The 20233-nt window shown below is 43.7% G+C and overlaps 1 protein-coding gene across 2 annotated transcripts in view; it reads right to left on the reverse strand.

Annotated features, from left to right (window-relative positions):
- Window positions 1-12770: 12770 nt before the first annotated feature.
- LOC126997088 (transmembrane protein 45B-like) overlaps window positions 12771-20233 on the reverse strand; it is a 33383-nt gene continuing 25920 nt past the window's right edge. For both annotated transcript variants that reach the window (XM_050858144.1, XM_050858145.1), the window contains exons 2-5: window positions 19585-19876; window positions 18437-18663; window positions 17520-17636; window positions 12771-16295 (exon numbers count right to left, since the gene is read on the reverse strand). In XM_050858144.1, the coding sequence (XP_050714101.1) occupies window positions 15996-16295; window positions 17520-17636; window positions 18437-18663; window positions 19585-19816 (876 nt within the window). In that variant the 5' untranslated portion in view covers window positions 19817-19876 and the 3' untranslated portion in view covers window positions 12771-15995. The remainder of the gene's footprint in view (window positions 16296-17519; window positions 17637-18436; window positions 18664-19584; window positions 19877-20233) is intronic.

Genomic DNA, 20233 nt, shown 5'->3' on the forward strand with positions numbered 1-20233 from the left:
CTGTAGCACATATTGCTAGTGGGGTCTGACTGATTTATCGTATAGTAAGAGAGAGAGAGAGAGAGAGAGAGAGAGAGAGAGAGAGAGAGAGAGAGAGAGAGAGAGAGAGAGAGAGAGAGAGAGAGAGAGAGAATCTAAGAGTCTGAGTTGTTTCTCAGGACAGCATGGCTAGTCTTGGGTTACTCGGCGATGACGAAAAAATTGCCAGCTTGTTGGCATCGGCGGGCGGGAAGTGAACCTGCGTCCTCCCATGCACCGCCACTACTCCCCCTTCCTCCTCCACCACCTCCTCTCCCACTCCCACTCGCACCTCACACCCGTATTCACGGTCGAGGATATCGAAGCCATTCCCGAGGGCCCTCTTCTGCCGAGGGGATTTACGCCCGTTGAAATTGGCACACTATGAAAACAAGATGTGAAAAAGTTCCTGGACAAACTCGACACGAACGAGCCTACTGTACCCGACAGCTGGTCACCAGTTGTTGAGAGAACTTAACAACCAATACTTCAGCCACTCGCTAGAATACTTAACCGGTCACTACAACTGAACAAGTCCTTGAAGACTGGTAAATGGCGGACGTAAAACCGACTTTCAACAAAGGAGATATGAGCATTGAAGTAAACTACAGGTCCATGCATTTGACATCAGTGGCAGCCAAAATCCTTGAGAAATTTGTTAGAGACAAACTTGTCAGCTTTCTAGAAGACTTGATATAATTTGCGACATCCAGCACTTTTTTTTCAGAAATAAAAGTTCCTTCTTAAGTACGTATTTGATTTCTATCAAAGTATATATGAAAACTTGGATTATCAAATCCCTTACGAGGTTATTTATCTGGACTTGCGGAAAACCTTTGACAAGGTACCACCTTCCTAAAGAAACTACAGTCAGCGGGTATAGGAAACAACCTAACTGCGTAGATAAGAGATTGGCTTACCAGTGGAAAGCAACTAGTTTTACTCAACGCACAGGCCCCCGAGTTGCTTCCACTCACGAAGGGAGCACCACTATCACACTGTTATACCTCCCTATCAAAGTTTGCTGACGACACTAAAGTGGGTGGAAAGACCCTCGCAACGGCCGATGCGAAATCATCCAAAAGGATCTTTACCAGTAATCCAGTAATCCAGTGGTCTGAAAAGTGCACATGGCAAATGTTCATCAACGTTAAAACCAATGATCTTTGGGTCAAAAATAGCGGATCTTGGAGTCACCATGAGCAGTGCCCTAAAACATACAAGGCACTGTTAAGAAGCATACAACAAAGCCAATACTGTGCTCGGGTTCAAAGCGAAGAACTTCGAGTTAACACGCCACGACTAATATTGCGTTTATATAATTCAATGGTAAGACCTCCCCTCGAATATGCAGTGCAGTTATAGTATCCTAATTACAGGAAGGACATTGAATTACTAGAGAGTTCAGCAACGCACTACGAAAATGACTTCACCCTTGAGAGCTAAAGTGTACGAGGCGACGCAACATCTTTACGCTGGAAAAGAGACGCTTCCGAGGAGATAATTATGATTCGGGTCCATGATTCAGGACAATTATGATTCAGTAACGTCTATCACGTGACAAGTTCGTGAGCTACAAACCAATTCGATAGTGAAAAATAACGGTCTTCTTACTCTAGCAAGGCGATGTAATACACACATTGGAATGAGTTTCTTCTTAAACCAAGTCATCCGCCATAGGAACAGCTCTCCTACAAAAGTAGTTAATACGAAAACCAGCATCGTAAAATATCAAATCGACCGTTATTTGGATGTTTAAGGAATAAATTGAACGCACGTATGGAACGGCTATCCTTTGCTCAGCAGGCATGAAGTGACTCAGCAGATTAAACCTCTGGAGGGGGCAATCTCGTAATAATCTAATAAGTTTCCTGTTTCCTGCCTTTCCATGTTTCTATGTTTCCTCTTCCCCCTCTTCCTCATCCTCCTCCCCCTCCTCCTCCCCCTCCTTCTCCTCCTCCTCCTCCTCCTACTCCCTATAGTCTTCCTCACTCATCAATTTCCTTCCCTCCTCACTCCCTCCCTCCATCCTTCCTGTCTTATTTCTTCCACCTTCCCCGTCCCCTGTCTTCTCCTCCTCCTCCTCTCTGGCTGTGTCTTTCCTCCCTCTCTCCCTCCCTCCCTTGTAGCCCACCTTTCTCCTCTTCCTTCCCTCTCTCCCTCTCTCTGCTTCTACACCCTCCCTGCCTCCTTCTTAACTCCCTTCCTCCCCCTACCCTTCCTCCCTCCTTGCATTTAACCCAGCTTAATCTTCTTTCCCTCCCTCACCTCCCTCCTTTCTTCCTTCCCTCCCTCTCTTTTCTCTCCCTCCCTCCCTCCCTCCATCCCTCCCTCCATCACAAATAAACAAAAGAGAACAAAGTGACGACATTATTAGTTTGTCTTGGGGACGATGGAGAGGAGGAGGAGAAGAAGGAAGAGGAGGAGGAGGAGGAGGAGGAGGAGGAGGAGGAGGAGGAGGAGGAGGAAGGAGCAAAGCACTTTCCTTCTCCTTTTTGCTCTTCCTTCATTTATTCATCGCCTCCTCTGAAATAGGTTTTAGGTATATGACTCTCTCTCTCTCTCTCTCTCTCTCTCTCTCTCTCTCTCTCTCTCTCTCTCTCTCTCTCTCTCTCTCTGCCATGAACCTTATTGAGATATACATAACGGATGGGTTGGAGGAGGAGGAGGAGGAGGAGGAGGAGGAGGAGGAGGAGAAGGAAAAGGAGAAGAAGAAGGAAGAAGATGATGAAAATGAAGATGATGATGATGAAGAAGGAAGAGGAGGAAGAGGAGGAGAAGGAGGCGGAGTTAGATGAAATAAATAGAAAATGAGAAGCAGAAGGAGATGAGAAGGAATATACAATGGCGCTATATTGTCTACTTGACTTGATACGAGAGAGAGAGAGAGAGAGAGAGAGAGAGAGAGAGAGAGAGAGAGAGAGAGAGAGAGAGAGAGAGAGAGAGAGAGAGAGAGAGAGAGAGAGAGAGAGAGAGAGAGAGAGAGAGAACATCGGGGTATGAATCAGCGTATCTCTTTTCATAATCATTTTTTTCTTCTGTTTTCTGAATTAATCTGTGCTTATCTTTTATCCCTATTAACCAATAAGGAGGAGGAGAAGGAAGAGGAGGAGGAGGAGGAGGAGGAGGAGGAGGAGGAGGAGGAGGAGGAGGAGGAGGAGAAAGGGGCAGGAAAAGGTATTGGTTATTGGAGGTGGGAGGAGGGGGAAGAAGTAGAGGAGGAATAGGAGGAGGAGGAGGAGGAGGAGGAGGAGGAGGAGGAGGAGGAGGAAGAGGAGGGATGGCATCTTCCTCAATAAACCTTCCTGTGAATGCCAAATATGCAGCAGGGAGAGACGTGACGAAGGAGAGAGAGAGAGAGAGAGAGAGAGAGAGAGAGAGAGAGAGAGAGAGAGTTGAAAGAAAGGAAAACAAAGGACTATAGGAAATCATGAAGGAAGTGAAATACAAACGAGAAAAAAGAAAGAATACAGAAAATGCAGAAGAAAAATTAAAGAAAAAAATGAAAATAAATAAAAGAGATGAGTGAGAAAAATAGAAGAAAGGGAGATATGGAGATAAAGGGAACGGAATAGGAGAGAGAGAAAGAGAAAATACAGAAAGAAAAAGAGAAAGAGAATAGAACGAAAAATAAATAATAAAAAAAAACAAGCAAAGACATTGAAGAAGGAAAGAGGACAAGAGAGAAAGAGGAAGAGAGACGTAGAGGAGAGAAAAAAAAGCATCGTAAGGAAAATTCGAACAAAAGAAAGAAGGAAAGGTGAAGGAAGAAGAAGAAGAAGAGGAAGAAGAAGAAGAAGAAAAAGAAGAAAAATATACAGAAGATAATGAAGAAGAAGAAGAAACAAAGAAAATTTAATACTATAGAAAAAATAGCAATTAATAATAAAGGAGTTAAAGGAATAAGGATAACGTAAGGGAGGAGGGAGAAGAAAGAGGATAAAGGAAGGGAGATGAAGAAGGGAGATGAAGGAGGGTGGGAGAAGGAGCCTGTATTGGGAACATATGTCATCGTAGGAGGAAGAAGAGGAGGAGGAGGAGGAGGAGGAGGAGAAAAAGGAGGAGGAGCAGGGTGGAGGAGAAAAGAAGAAGGAAGACAAAGAAGAAAAAGAAAAAAGAATAATGACAAAGAAAAACATGAATAAGACGAAGTAAAAGAGAAGGAGGAGGAAGAGGAGGAAGAGGAGGAGAAGGAGAAAGTAGCTGAAAATAAAAAGGAGAGATGAAAGGAGGTAAGATTTGGCTGCTTTACTCTCCTCCTCCTCCTCCTCCTCTCTCTTCTTTCTCTCTTCTTACTTTTTCCATCTTCTATACTTTCACTGTCTCTCTCCCCCTTTCCTCCATTATATCCTACTTTCCTCCAGTCCCTCCTCATCTACACCTCTTTTTTCCTCTTAATTTTCTCCTCTTACTTCATTTTTCTCTCCAAAAATTTCAACCACTTTCCTTCTCTCACTTATTTTCTCTTCTCGTTTTTTCTCTCCACCTTCTCTTCTCTTCTCTCCACTCCTCTTTCTTCGTCATGCCATTCCTTTCTTTCCCTTCCCCTTCTCTCTACTACCCTCCCCCTCATTCCTCTTCCTCCTCCTCTCTTCCTCTCTCTTCCACCTTTGATGTTCCTCTTCCCCTGCCCCTTAGACACTGGGTATACACTGTATTGGGTAGAACAACACCCCAGTTCACACTCGTATGCCACACTACACCTCAACACTGGGCCGTATTGTAAGACACTTTGGCTTCTCACATCAGCTATCTCTAAAGGTCAAAGAGGGGGTCATTCAGGTTCTAATGAGTGTTTCTTTAGGTTCATGGTACAGAAGAAGGGTCAAAGTACCACCAGGAGCATAAAACTACTCTTGGAAATGCCCACAACACCTGCGAAAGCCTTGTCAAATAGGTGTTCTTGGGCCACGAAATGTCTTATAATACGACCCTAATAGTAATTGACCCACCCACCCATCCCTCGTACACCCCCAGCTCCCCACTTCACCCACATCCCCTCCCACACATCTTCGCTCCCTCCTGACCTGCTTGCCACCTGCCGACCGACACCCAGACCTACCGACTTCAGCACTTAAAGTTTTAAAAAGTTAATCGCAAATAGATGCCAGGAGAAGAAGGAGGAGGAAAAAGAGGAGGAGAAAGGAAATAAGAAGGGAAACAGGAGAAAACGAAAGATTCGTTGATAATGGTGTTGATTGCAATCATGAGCGAGAAGAAGGAGGAGGAGAATGAAAGAAAGAGACAATAGCAACAACAAAGAAGAAGAAGAAAGAATGGCGAGACATTAGGAGAATCAGAACAAAGGAAAAGAAGAAAGAGGATGGAGAAGAAGGAGAAGAAAAAGAGTCTAAAAAGCAAGTCGTTATCAAGGTAATGAAGAAAACAGAAAAATGAACCTTGAAATATAACTTGATTAGCAAATGGAGAGAGAGAGAGAGAGAGAGAGTTCTAAGGTTATTGGAGAATTTCTGAAAAGAAGTCGATATTAAATTCCTTTGAGGTTAATAGAAACGTTACTATTATTGTTTTTACCTCAGGCGCTTATTTCTTTGTGTGTGTGTGTGTGTGTGTGTGTGTGTGTGTGTGTGTGTGTGTGTGTGTGTGTGTGTGTGTGTGTGTGTGTGTGTCTGTCTGTCTGTCTGTCTGTCTGTCTGTGTGCGTGTGCGTGTGTGTGTGTGTGTATAAGTCTTTAATCACACATCTGGCTATTAATTCCCAGTGCTAAATAACCATCAATATGATTATTTTTTTCCAAGTAAAAAGCAAACCACTAAATTATAACCACCTAAAGAAATTGCAGGTGACAAAGTTAGTACTACGCCTGAAAAAAAAAACTATACCTGTAGTTACCTGGGCGTTGCGGCGTTTTTATCTTCCAAGAATCACGTGACCTGATTGCCACTGTTGAGTTCGGGGCTGGAAAGACACGAAGATTATCTACGCCAACACTGACACTGCGACAAGCTTAATGCTACGCCTGGTATTAAGAAGTTGGTATTGCGTGTGTGTGTGTGTGTGTGTGTGTGTGTGTGTGTGTGTGTGTGTGTGTGTGTGTGTGTGTGTGTGTGTGTGTGTGTGTGTGTGTGTGTGTGTGTGTGTGTGTGTGTGTGTGTGTGTGTGTGTGTGTGTGTGTGTGTATGTGTGTGTGTGTGTGTGTGTGTGTGTGTGTGTGTGTGTGTGTGTGTGTGTGTGTGTGTGTGTGTGTGTGTGTAATACACCCACGTCCTGATCAAGAGCTGGGCTCGTCATCGCCAGTAGTACCCTCCCGATTAGAGCAAGGCTCATTAGTCGATCTCTGGGTACTGACGGGACCTTCACACACCACACGCTTCGTCCCCCTTTCTCAAGGGGGGGCAGTAACCACTCCTTTGTCTGTGGAAATATTCCGGGCCTGAGCAGGGCTCGAACCTCCGCCTGCCAGACCGTGAAGCCTGGCAGCGCAGAGCTCTAATATTGAGCTACCGTGTGTGTGTGTGTGTGTGTGTGTGTGTGTGTGTGTTTGTCTGAGTGTGTATAATTCACCACGTCTGATCACGAGTTGGACTCGCGGTCGACAGCAAGTACCCTCCCGATTAGAGCAAGGCTCATTAGTCGATCTCTGGGTACTGTCGTAACCTCATACACCACACACCCTATCCCCCTTGCTTTTGGGGGGTCAGTAACCACTCCTACTCAGCGGAAGAAAAAAAACTGCCTGTGCGGGGCTCAAACCTCTGCCTGTCACGCCACGAAGCCTGGCAGCGCATCGCTTTAACCGACTCAGCTATTGCAGTGGTGTGTGTGTGTGTGTGTGTGTGTGTGTGTGTGTGTGTGTGTGTGTGTGTGTGTGTGTGTGTGTGTGCATGATGGTTTTTTGCGGTAAGATTTACACTAACGCAAAGAGTTTATTTTCATCCTCTAACCAATAAAGCTGGGTTTGTATTTCCTATTAATTATTCATTTCCACGGTAAAAGGTGTAAGTACGACCAATGCCTGCAAGAGACGCATATATCGACACCATTTTAATACCCGGAATTTAAGGGTGACAAGAAGAGGACGACCGAAGCGTAAACAAACGACAGAGGAGAGAAGCCTCGTTTTCTTCGATTTCATTATTACTCTATAACACATGAATGTATCACTTTAAGCCTTCGTATTTTACCCACAAATAAAGAGCGATATGATGAGGCACCATTAGCCAGAGAGGTGGACGGAAGCAGTCACGATCACGGACGAGACTAATAAAATGTGGCATGACCGCACCGTAGATTTATTCTGAAAGCAGACTACGTCGTACATAAAACCACGTATTGTGAGCGCGGTGGTCGAGAAGCTTAGAGATCGAAGCTCAGAAACGTACAAATCCTGATGCTAAGTTCTGATATGGTTTCGCTTCTTTTTATCGAGTCTCTGAGGCCTATAACGTTGGTTAGGATGTTTCAATAAATATTTAACAAAATCACATATTTGTGGTCTTGGCGCGATGGTTGAGAAGGTTACATCGTTTATCCCTGGAAGGTACAAACCCTGATGCTAGCTTTTTCTTTCATTTTCTTTCGTCTTTAATTACGTTCATCGTAACTCCATATAGTATACCTTTCTTTAGAATAGATAAAGTCATTAGCAACGCTTTTCGTCTTTATAATCCATCCTTATACTTTTTCTTCTCTTTTTTTTCATTATAACTCCATTTAGATCGGATATGCTCCTCGCCAATGCTCTTCTCTATAATCCATTCTTTTACCTGTTTTTTTTTCTTTCATCATAACTCCATTTAGAATTCCTTTCAATAGATCAGACACGGTCCTCGGCAACGCTCTTCGCCTCGCATAACCCATTGTCACTAAATCGTCGAACTCAGCACAGTCTATAAATCTGATTCGTACTAAATCAAACTGCGGCACCCACACAAAGAATGAAATAAATAATTTAATTATTGATATTTTTGTTCACGAATGAAAGGGATCAATTGACGCAATCAGATTTCTATAGCTCCAATTATTTACTATGACACCCGGTACTAGTTTTCGTCGCCGTGAATTCCTAAGCGTGTTCGCCGCCCGACGCTCCCCGCCCCAACATTCGTCGTCTCGAGAAGTATTTTCCATTCTTCCAACTGAAGCGACTCCTGCCGCTCCCATTTTCCAGGTTATGGATTACTGATGTTTATTTTCCACGGTCGCTGGGGAGAGGGGAGGGGGAGGAGGAGAAGGAGGAATGAAAAAAATAAACGTTATTTCTTTATACATGCATGCACACACACACACACACACACACACACACACACACACACACACACACACACACACACACACACACACACACACCACACACACACACACACACACACACACACACACACACACACACACACACACACACACACACACACACACACACACACACACCCACACACCACACACACACACACTCCACACACCCAAACACACACACACACACACACACACACACACACACACACCACACACACACACACACACACCACACACACACACACACACACACACACACACACACACACACACACACACACACACACACACACACACACACACACACACACACACACACACACACACACACACACACACACACACACACACACACACACACACACAAATTTAGAGAGAGAGAGAGAGAGAGAGAGAGAGAGAGATATGTGTATGATTTCTGTGATATAATGTTTATTGAAATATTAAATGTTGTTTTATGGACCGTTTTCCTTCAGGTTGTATTTCTTTTTCTCTCTTTCTCCATCTTGAAAATCCTAAATAATATTCTCTCTAATTCACACGCCATCTCCTACTTTACCTCCATCTCCTTCCTCTCCATCTTTTTCCCCTCCATCTTCTCCCCTTTCTTCCTCTTATCTCTTTTTCCCTCCTCCTCCTCCTCCTCCTCCTCCTTTTCCCAACAAACATCACCGCTCCTCTCATCTCCTCATCTTCTTTCTCTTCCTCCCTCTTTCTTAACGCCTCACAAACATTTTCCTTTCTTCCTCCTCCTCCTCCTCCTCCTCTTCCTCCATTTCCCTGTTATTCCTCTTCCCACAAGCAGTTATCTTTTAATCCTCTTCCTCCTTTTCCTTCCTCTTCTTTAACTCCTAATATACGTTCCCTCTTCCTCCTCCTTCTCCTCCTCCTTCTCCCCCTCCTCCTTTTCCTTTTCTTCCTCTCTTTCTCCATTTCTTGTTCTTTTTTAACATCTCCCCACAAGCACATATTCTTTACTCCTTCCTTTCTTTACTTCTTCTTTGGACATCACCTCCATTTAATCTCTCTCTCTCTCTCTCTCTCTCTCTCTCTCTCTCGCTCTGGCTCTCGCTCTCTTCCCTTTCTTTCTCATTCTAAGTAAATTTGGCTTCAAGGGAGGCGCCGAGAGGGAATTATTGGTCTCTCTGTGTGGCGTGTCTTTTTCAATAACATATGAAAATTGGAATATCTGATGGAGGGAGGGGGGAGAGGAAGGCACGGTCAGGGGAGGGTGAGGAGGAGGACATAAGGAAGAAAGGGAAGGATGAACAGGGGAGAGGGAGTATGTGCTTGGGAAGGAGAAGAATGAAAGGAGGAAGTTGTGGAAGGAAACGAGTGGAAGGATAATAAGGAGAGAAAGGAACGGTCAGAAGAGGATGTGGAAGAAGACATAAGGAAGGAAGGGAGGGATGAACATGTGTAGAGAAATGTGTGCTTGGGAAGGGAGGGAAGGAAAGGGGGAAGCAGTGGAAGGAAACGAGTGGGAGGAAGGTAAGAAGTGGAAAGGAGAGAGGAGGAAGTAAATGAGTAGGACTGAGGGAAGGAGAAGAAGGAGGAGGAGAAGAGAACGACGTAATTTAAGGGAAATGAATGCAAATTATCTTAGTATGGAGAAAGAAAGAGAAAGTAAGGAAGAGAGATAAGGAGTAAGAGAGAGAGAGACCATTCAAAGATATCATTTAAATAAAGCAAAACAAAGATAAAAAAAATGATCAGTACTCAAAAATTACTAGAAAATAGAAAAGAAATATCGAAGGAAAACAAAAATCGAAGATAAGACAAGAGAAAAAATAAAGAAAAAGGAGAAATGAAGCGAAACGTGGAGAGCAAGTGAAGAGCTGGGGGTGAGATGACACTGTTGCGTGGGTGGCGTGTGAGGTCAGAGGTCAAGATGAAAGGTCAGGTTAGGGTAGGTCAGGTCAGGAGAGGTCAGGTCATGTCATGTTTCCCAGCACTATCCGTTTTGGCCTATGTAAACTCGATTAAATAAGAATGACATTGGGCCAGGCGTCTCTCTCTCTCTCTCTCTCTCTCTCTCTCTCTCCCCCCACTCCCCTCCCCTACCCCCTTCCTCTACACCCCGCAGCGTCGCCCAAAATAGCTTGTTGATGCCCGGGTCTTTAAAACGCTTAAGAGGAAAGTGAGAGAAGTTAATGGTGTTAAATTGCTTAATGATCTTACGCCAATTAGGGAGAGAAAGAAGGCTTATAACATTATACAACAGTTTCATGTTATTTCAGTACCGTGATATATTTTTAGTGGTTCAGTGTGTATCGTTTTATTTTTTTTATTTTTTTCTGGGGGGGGGAGGGTGGAAAGTGGAGGGGTGTCCCTTAAAAGACGGTTATGTGATATGACTGAGTAATATTTTTTCATGTGTAAATTGATAATAGTGAGCATGAATCATTTTCGTTGTGGAATAGACATGTTTCTTTCAAAGCTACACACACACACACACACACACACACACACACACACACACACACACACACACACACACACACACACACACTCACTCACTCACTCACTCACTCACTCACTTAATGGAATATCTACATAACGAAATTGTGTGCTTAATAATATGGTATAAATTTTAAGGGAATGTATTATATAAGTGTGATGAAAAAACTAGACATACGACCTTGACTCAGTCCTGTAAACACGTCTCGCCGGGTGTATTTGACGCTCCTTAGCCCTGCCTGTTATTTTTCTTTGTGTAGAGTAAATTAAGAGAAACGATAATATATAATATATAATATAAATCAATACTCTGGCGTAGCTGTACTATTGTTTACCTTCTAAAGTTAGTTTTCTTCCATGCTCTATAAAAGATGGCTCGTTTAGGGAGTAACTATTGTCTTATGCCAGGGAGCTATATTAGAAGAGGTGGACTCTAAACAACACGATAATCATACGACTAAATATCTTTTACAACCTTCCTTAGAGATACCACGAAGAGAGAAGCAAAATAAGCAAGGATTTAGATGATTTATTCGTTTTTCTACCCAAGAACAGAGATTAAATATCCAGTCTATCAGACAATCTTACTCATGCAACTCATGTTCCCTAGCTTTGTCTCTTTCCGCATGTTCCAGCTCAAGTAGCTTCGCTTGCATTTCGATCATTTTAATTTCTAACATGAGCTGAGCATCATTGCTTCAGGATTAGGGAATTTGGCCGTTTCTGTATCCCCGAGATGGACAAGGATGAGAGTTCTTAATTGATCTTTCCTAACATCTGAAGTGAAAGGGATGTTGAAAGTTTTAGCAATGTACTTTAGATCGTCTTTAGGTAATTTTGCAATTTTGAATTCCGCTATGTCGGGGTTACCGGCAAACTCTACGGCGTCAAATGTAGCCATGACAAAGAGGAATTCAAAACTGCAAAAGTATCTAAAGAGGATCTAAAGTACATTGCTAAAACCGGGTACTCGATATATGCGAGTTCGAAATATGCGAATTCGCTCATATGCGACTAACCTAAATGTGCCAGCCAAGTATTTGTTTTATGCGAGAAAAATTCGGTATGCAGCCTGTACAGCCGATAAAATCAAGGCTCTGACGCATGGTATGACATTTCAGATAATTTTTGTAGCCTAAAGAAGTGATAGCAAGGATATTGAAAAATGTTTCCTGATCGTTTTACTAATGCAGTCACTGAGTCTGCAACTTTGCTTCTGGCAGGAACAGATCACCTAACCACAAAGTTGTTTTTCTAAACATATAAGTAGGGATCAATTATAACAAAAGTAATTAAATCTGACTATTCAACCGATTCATTTGAGACAAAGCTAACAAATCTCTCTCTCTCTCTCTCTCTCTCTCTCTCTCTCTCTCTCTCTCTCTCTCTCTCTCTCTCTCTCTCTCTCTCTCTCTCTCTCTCTCTCTCTCTCTCTCTCTCTCTCTCTCTCTCTCTCTCTCTCTCTCTCTCTCTCTGAGTTGAATAGTCAGATTTAGATTTTTTTTGTCTCTCTTGATCCCTCCTTATATGTTTAGAAAAACAGCTTTGTGGTTAGGTGATCTGTTCCTGCCAGAAGCAAAGTTGCAGACTCAGTGACTGCACTGCTAGATTTGGAACATAATATCGCATTAGTAAAACGATCAGGAAACATTTTTCAATATCCTTGCTATCACTTCTTTAGGCTACAAAAATTATCTGAAATGTCATACCATGCGTCAGAGCCTTGATTTTATCGGCTGTACGGGCTGCATTTTTCACATAACTTTCTGCTACTCTGGAGCATGAGTCTCGCAACAATTAGTTGGAAGGAATTGACAACGCAGTTCCCTCGCGGCTGGACTGAGCTGGCAAAATAAGTAATGGCGGATTGTTGGCGGACAGGGGTGAGGCGAGTCTAGACTATAATTTTTATTCAATAAACGAGAAGATTTGCGACGAGAGCGACACTACAGTGTTGAAAAGCACTTAGAGGTCTATCAGAAAGAAATGCGTCAACTAACTGAGTTGAATTGTTGAAAGGCAAAGTAAAGAACATCTAATCTGATACTATCATTTTATTAACAAAATCCACAGAGTAACGGAAATATATAGAGCAATGATTACAACACCTTACCAGACTCTTTTTTGCTGTAAACCCTCGATGCCCGAAGGGAATATAAATATAGATTAATTAACGCCTTGCAGCCTCAACCTTTACATACGAACACCTCTACAGGGAACAGAAATTACAAACACCCAACAAAAAAAAATTCTCTATCTGTTTGTTTGTTTCTTGCTCATAAACACCACGAAGAAAAAATGAAAACGAACAGCAATTAAGACACTGACCACAAGCACTTAACACCGTGGAACACTTACGATACTTTATATCACGAATGCTTTACTCAACTACACACACACACACACACACACACACACACACACACACACACACACACACACACACACACACACACACACACACACACACACACACACACACACACACACACACACACACACACACACACACACACACATTTACTTTTCGTGTTAGTTTTACACTACGGAAAAAAGTGTTTACATAAAATAGAAACATTTAAAGCAATGACGTACAGGATTATTCATTTAAATGGTCTCCTATTTAAATTGAATGATCCTGAAAAAGAAATATTACTCGTATCACAAAAGTCTTGACGCGTTCATCTTTTTCTTCGTCTTTTCCTTTTCAGCACTTCTGCAGAAAGACTCGAAGCAGCTCGCAAGAATCAGGAAATACGTGGTGTTTTTGTACGACAGTAAGATATGGAAGGTACGAAGGCGCTCACCCTGAACATAGAACACCCTCACACCCATTTTCAAACGGCTCGCGGGGGAACACTCACACCAGGTGCCAGGGTGAGACAAGGTGCGATCCCACGGTGGAGGATGGAAGGGTGAAAGATAATTATGCTTCCTTAGTATATGACAACTTAGAATACAATTGACTTATGGTACACCAGGACTTATGTGGAGACTCCTGCCAGCCACTACGAAGTTTGGCTTACCTGGGCCACCACAAAATTATTACGTGATTGACAACATGTACGTAGCTACCGATGAAAGTTTTGACTCATACTAACAAGAGTAATCATCCATTTTTACCATTATGAAAGTCTTTACCATTATTAACCCGGTAGCAGCGGGGATCATGTTTCTTAATGGTCCCTCTAAGCGAGAAGAATGAGAAAAAATCATCACTCACACAAACTATTTCATAATATATATATCAAAGTATTTGTGATCAGTTTATGTATCATCTATTTTGGGGGGTTAAAATCATGGCACAAATTTGGCCCGTCGCTGCTACACGGTAAAGCCACAAATTTGGCCCGTCGCTGCTACACGGTAAAGCCACAAATTTGGCCCGTCGCTGCTACACGGTAAAGCCACAAATTTGGCCCGTCGCTGCTACCGGGCTAAAGCCATCGCACATTAAACTGACCCAGCAGCCCCACCTCCTCTTCCATTGCTATAGTCCGACGCAGCCTTGAATTCAGTTTTTACGGGGCCCTCTCGGGGAGCTCCCTGGCCATAGCGCTGCCTAATCTTACTTAATGTATACAAAAATTATATGCATGATACTCTTCGGATTCTTTACAGGAGCAACGAGTAGCGGGCTTTTTCTATTGTTTCCTTTTTTTATGCCCTTGTGCTGTCTCCTTTGCTGTAAAAAAAATATAAGTAGATGACATATGAGGGGGAGAGTGATGAATCCGGTGATGCAGTAGCGCTGGGAAGGAGTCCTGGACCCACCCAAACTGATCATATTTGTGTTGGACCATAGAGGAGCTGATTGGTTAGGTGAAAGGAGTTTGGGGCTAGGGGTCAATATTACACTGGGGTGAGGGTGAGGGAGGGGGTGGGGCTTTTGGACCAGTTTAGTGTAATGTGACAAAAGTAATGATTTTTTAACAACAAAGCGTTTTCTTCTTATAATATCTTCGAAATTAAGTTTTTTAGGGGAAAGAACTATTATGTGATGATGAGCCCAAGGTTCGAGATGGCTGAATGACGTACCCACAGCGGCCTTGCACTTCACAGCAACTATACGTTACACGTCACTCTTGTCCTGGGAACCTAAACATCACCCTAGCGCAGTGTTCTTCAAAGTTCTGTGCATTGGATCGCCGCTTCTCAAATACATAACTTAATTCCAGACGGTGAGACAAACACAGGTCGTAGCACCATCATAGGCCTCGCAATGGGTCAGGATGGGAAAGCTTCACATAAAAATTGGGTTGCGGCAAGATAGGTCTGAAGAGCACTGCCCCAGGGAAGGCCACCCGAGGCACTCTTGAACGGAACTCGTGGTATTTAGGCACAGTGAATCACTTGTATTACTGGTGATGTCCCCTTTGGTAATCATCAATGCATCACCACAGATATGCACTGCTTCCTTCCCGTCCCTCATTTTTCTTTAACTTAATCCTCCCACCCCTACATATTAATTTGCTTCAATTAACTCTACGGAACTATAAGTGTTGTTTTCACTACATTGTTAGCAATTGTTAGTGTCCGATTCTTTGTTTTGTTTTGTTTTGAATTTTGTTTTCTTGATAGATGACAACGGTCGGGATTTATTTTATTCACTGTTCCAAGAATTTTTTATTCCGTGTTTCGTAAAGGACTAGCACCGCAAATTTTGGTGGCGATATTAGTCGAAAAAGCAGTAGCAGTAGTCGTCGTCGTCGTCGTCATTGTCGTGGTAGTAGTAGTAGTAGTAGTAGTAGTAGTAGTAGTAGTAGTAGTAGTAGCAGTAGTCGTCGTCGTCGTCATCATTGTCGTGGTAGTAGTAGTAGTAGTAATAGTAGTAGTAGCAGTAGCAGTAGTAGTAGCAGTAGTCGTCGTCGTTGTCGTCATTGTCGTGGTAGTTGTAGTAGTAGTAGTAGTAATAGTAGTAGTAGTAGCAGTGATCGTCGCTGTCGTCGTCATTGTCGTGGTAGTAGTAGTAGTAGTAGTAATAGTAGTAGTAGTAGCAGAGATCATCGCTGTCGTCGTCATTGTCGTGGTAGTAGTAGTAGTAGTAGTAGTAATAGTAGTAGTAGTAGAACAATCACATCGATATGACATTTCGCACGATAATCTAGCACGTCTACCTGAACTAACATCTTAAAAACCCTCACCCACGAACATCCCTCTCCTCCCTCCTGTTCTCCCTCTTTCCCGCCAGTTTTACACCCTTAACACGCCCGAACACCCTTTACATCTTCTTACACCTCCCACCACCCCCTACCAGCCCCTCACACCTCCTCATCCTCGGACAACAGCATCCCTTTGGCGGGCTCTGCTTCAAGGCGTGTCAGGTGGGGCTCGTACGGCGTCTTGAGGTGATGGTGAAGGCGTGTGTACAGGCAGGAGGGGGGCAAGGCTTTCACCCTCAAGTAGACCAGAGTGCCGACGAGAGCCATGCCCACGAAGAGCGTCGCGTTGTGCCAAGTGAATAGCAGTGTTACCAGCATCATCTGGCGGTGGTTCTCTTGGTCCCACTGATGGCCAACTGGAGGGTACAAAATGAACCCGATTTGATAGAACCACGTGCCCTGCGGAATAAGGAAAAGGCTGAGTGCTTAAGGTTCACGAGATAGGTTAAACTGGTCAATAGTCTGCCCTTGGAGATGTGCCGACCATAGAGTATGTGAAGAAGATAATTTGCAGCTCCATAAAAGGACAACTCAAGAGGTTCTCAGACTTAATAGCTAATAGATGGTTTCACGGTGTCTCATAAGGTGCGTGAGAAGTAATGTTTGAGATCTTAAAAAGTCTTTGAAAGCCAACGTGCAAAGTGTCAGACGAAGTAGATTGTCTTCTGCGCCGGTTATTGAATGCTGGAAAAGCTACTTTCAGTCACATCTATGGCGTCTTTGTGTTAACCTTCAAAAACACTCAAGATCGGCGTGCCATAGCCCCATATTCTCAGACTTTTTTAAACCTACACGCCCACAACTGATAAGGTTTTCGTAGAGATTATATGTTGTCCATGGGTATTTTTATGAGCTTAGTGGTAGATTGACACAGCACTAAGATCGGCGTGACATATCCTCAGACACTTCGGGGCTTACACACCAACGTTACTCTGTTCTTACTTATTCCCGCGCACACACACACCCTGTTCTTCTCTTATTTATTCCAGCAACCACTCCCTACTTCGCTTGCTTACACACACACACACCCTGTTCTTCTCTTAATTATTCCCTCACCCACGCCCTCCTTCGCTTCCTTGCACACACACACACCCTGTTCTTCTCTTATTTATTCCAGCAACCACGCCCTCCTTCGCTTCTTTGCACACACACACCCTGTTCTTCTCTTATTTATTCCAGCAACCACGCCCTCCTTCGCTTCTTTGCACACACACACACCCTGTTCTTCTCTTATTTATTCCAGCAACCACGCCCTCCTTCGCTTCTTTGCACACACACACACCCTGTTCTTCTCTTATTTATTCCAGCAACCACGCCCTCCTTCGCTTCCTTGCACACACACACACCCTGTTCTTCTCTTATTTATTCCAGCAACCACGCCCTCCTTCGCTTCCTTACACCCCTACCCACCCCATACACACACCTGTACGTCCTTGTTGCTTTCATAGAGGTTATAGGCCTCCCATGGATAGTTTCATGAGCTTAGTGTTAGTTTGACGAGGCTTCTGCACCATTAATGTGAAAAAACTCATGAGGACCCGACTAATCTCCTCAATGGCCTTAGGAAATATATGTTGTGAGAGTCAGTAACGTCTGTGAACACTTAATTAATGCGAGTCTTACCTGCAGAAGTATAAAATATGCCCGACAGAGTGCTGGCACCACGCTGTTTTTGTAGCACATCTCCAGGACGACGGAGACGGCGCAGGCCACCACCACAAAGAACAGCAGCATGTGTACCTGTGTGGTCGGGGGGGAGGGGGAAGCGTGGTAGGTATTAGTATCTGTTATCATCATCATCAACAGCCATCATTAGTTACGTGCAAGATAAAAGCCGTCTTCCATTTCTCTCTGTCCGACAGCCTGTATAGTTTGTTAGGTGGTAAGGCCCCTCAGAGCTAGGCAATATTCTGCAACTCTGACTAAAGCAAACCGTGTGGTGAAGTTATTACTCAGATGTATTCCTCCCATTACTTCTTCCCCCTCACGCCTTCAACTTACCACGCCTCACATTCCTCAAAACACACCTTTTAATCCACACCAATTCTCGGTATCTTTTCACATTCATATTTACGTCTTTATATCGATCCCATTCTCATTATTCCTGCTCGTGTGTCATATATATTTCCGTTACTCAGTTCTTCTTTTACTTATTCCCGCACACACACACACACACACACACACACACACACACACACACACACACACACACACACACACACACACACACACACACACACACACACACACACACACACACACACACACACACACTGTTCTTCTCTTATTTATTTCAGCAACCACTCCCTTCTTCGCTTGCTTACACACACACACACACACACACACACACACACACACACACACACACACACACACACACACACACACACACACACACACCCTGTTCTCTTAATCATTCCTTCACCCACGCCCTCCTTCGCTTCCTTGCACACACACACACACCCTGTTCTTCTCTTATATATTCCTTCACCCACGCCCTCCTTCGCCTCCTTACACCCCCACCCACCCAATACACACACCTGTACGTCCATGTTGCTTCGCCCGTGTAGGTGGTAAAAGAAAAGCAACGCCTCCATGCCAAACGCCAGAGCCCCTGAGAGGAAGTCAAGGTCGGGCGGAGCGGCGATGCGGTAGTGCAGGAGTACCTCAGCCGCCCCGTGGAGGCCAAAGAAGAAGAACATGGTGGTGTGCTGAGCGTTGCCGAGGTGAAGGTTGTTGTTCTCGTCGAAGCCCGTCGCTAACTCGCCTGTATTGGATAAGTAGATTAAGAAGGCTGGAATAGAATGGAGGGCTTATGTGTGTGCATGAAGGGGTTTGGGTGTGCGAATAAATGGGTTTGGATGTGTGTATGAATATCTTCTTCTCTAGGCTCGTCGCTAACTCTCCTATGTTGGACAAGTGAATTAGTGTGTTAAGAAGGTTTGAATGGTATATTAAAGAGGTGAATGTGTGTGTAAGAAGGGGTTTGGATGTGTGTATAAATGGGTTTGGATGTGTGTATGAATATCTTCTTCTCTAGGCTCGTCGCTAACTCTCCTATGTTGGACAAGTGGATTAGTGTGTTAAAAAGGTTTGAATGGTATATTAAAGAGGTGAATGTGTGTGCATGAAGGGGTTTGGATGTGTGTATAAATGGGTTTGGATGTGTGTATGAATATCTTCTCTAGGCCCGTCGCTAACTCTCCTATGTTGGACAAGTGGATTAGTGTGTTAAGAAGGTTTGAATGGTATATTAAAGAGGTGAATGTGTGTGTATTAGAAGGGGTTTGGGTGTGTGTATAAGTGGGTTATGTTTGAAGCTCGTCGCCAACCCGCTTTTGTTGGATAAGTATATATATAGTGATCAAGAAGGTTTGAATGGTAACGTGTGTGTGTTAAAAAGCGTTTGGATGTGTGTATAAGTCTGTTATTCTCTAGTCCCGTCGCTAACTTGCCTGGGTTGGATGAGTAGGATATTGTGTTAAGAAGGTTTGAATAGCATGTCTAGGAGGGTTATGTATGTGTTTAAGAAGGGGTTTCGATGTGTCTATAAGTGTGTTCTTTTCTAAGCCCATTGCTAGCTCGCTTATACCAATATGAATATCGATGGAAGTACTTATACATTACTATTACATACTGACACGATCACGTCGGAAGCAAATCATATATAAAACAACCACACGCTCACCGATCATGCCAACCACCGAGGCCACAATTTTCAGGAGTCCTTCAAGGGGAATACTCGGGCAGCAGCAACAGACGAAAGATGAGGTATTCCTGTAGAGCGTTCTGCCTCTCTCGCCCAACGCCGTAGCCGCCCTCTGGCACATGAAGTAACGCAGGAACACTTGATACACATACCAGGCGCCGAACATAGCAAAGAAGGTGCCTGGTACGATATGCCCGAGGAAGGAGCCCATGCTGGTGGTGTGGTTTCAGGAAGAGGCAATCGTGTCTTCCTTTGTTTACTGGATTTGGATCTGCGAAAGGAAGGGATGGTCTTAGGTAGTGGCACTGCACTCCACTGAAGGATGATACTTATGGTGGTGGTTGTTGTTTGAATGATGTGTTGCCTTGGAGAGAGTTGTGAGTGTGTGGTGTATATCTCTCTCTCTCTCTCTCTCTCTCTCTCTCTCTCTCTTCTTTAGTTTTACCCATTTATTTATTTCTCCTTTCTTTCTATTTCACTGTTTCTCTGTTTTATTATTGCTTATTTCTTTTTTTCTTTTCCCCCAGTTAATTTATTTTCCATTTCTATTCATCTTCACGTCTTTTCATCTCGCCTTCTTTCTTTCTCTAGCTTCAATTGACATTCCTCTTGTTCTCCTTTCAATCTG

Source organism: Eriocheir sinensis, chromosome 11 (genome assembly GCF_024679095.1).
Source record: "Eriocheir sinensis breed Jianghai 21 chromosome 11, ASM2467909v1, whole genome shotgun sequence".
Taxonomy (NCBI): domain Eukaryota; kingdom Metazoa; phylum Arthropoda; class Malacostraca; order Decapoda; family Varunidae; genus Eriocheir; species Eriocheir sinensis.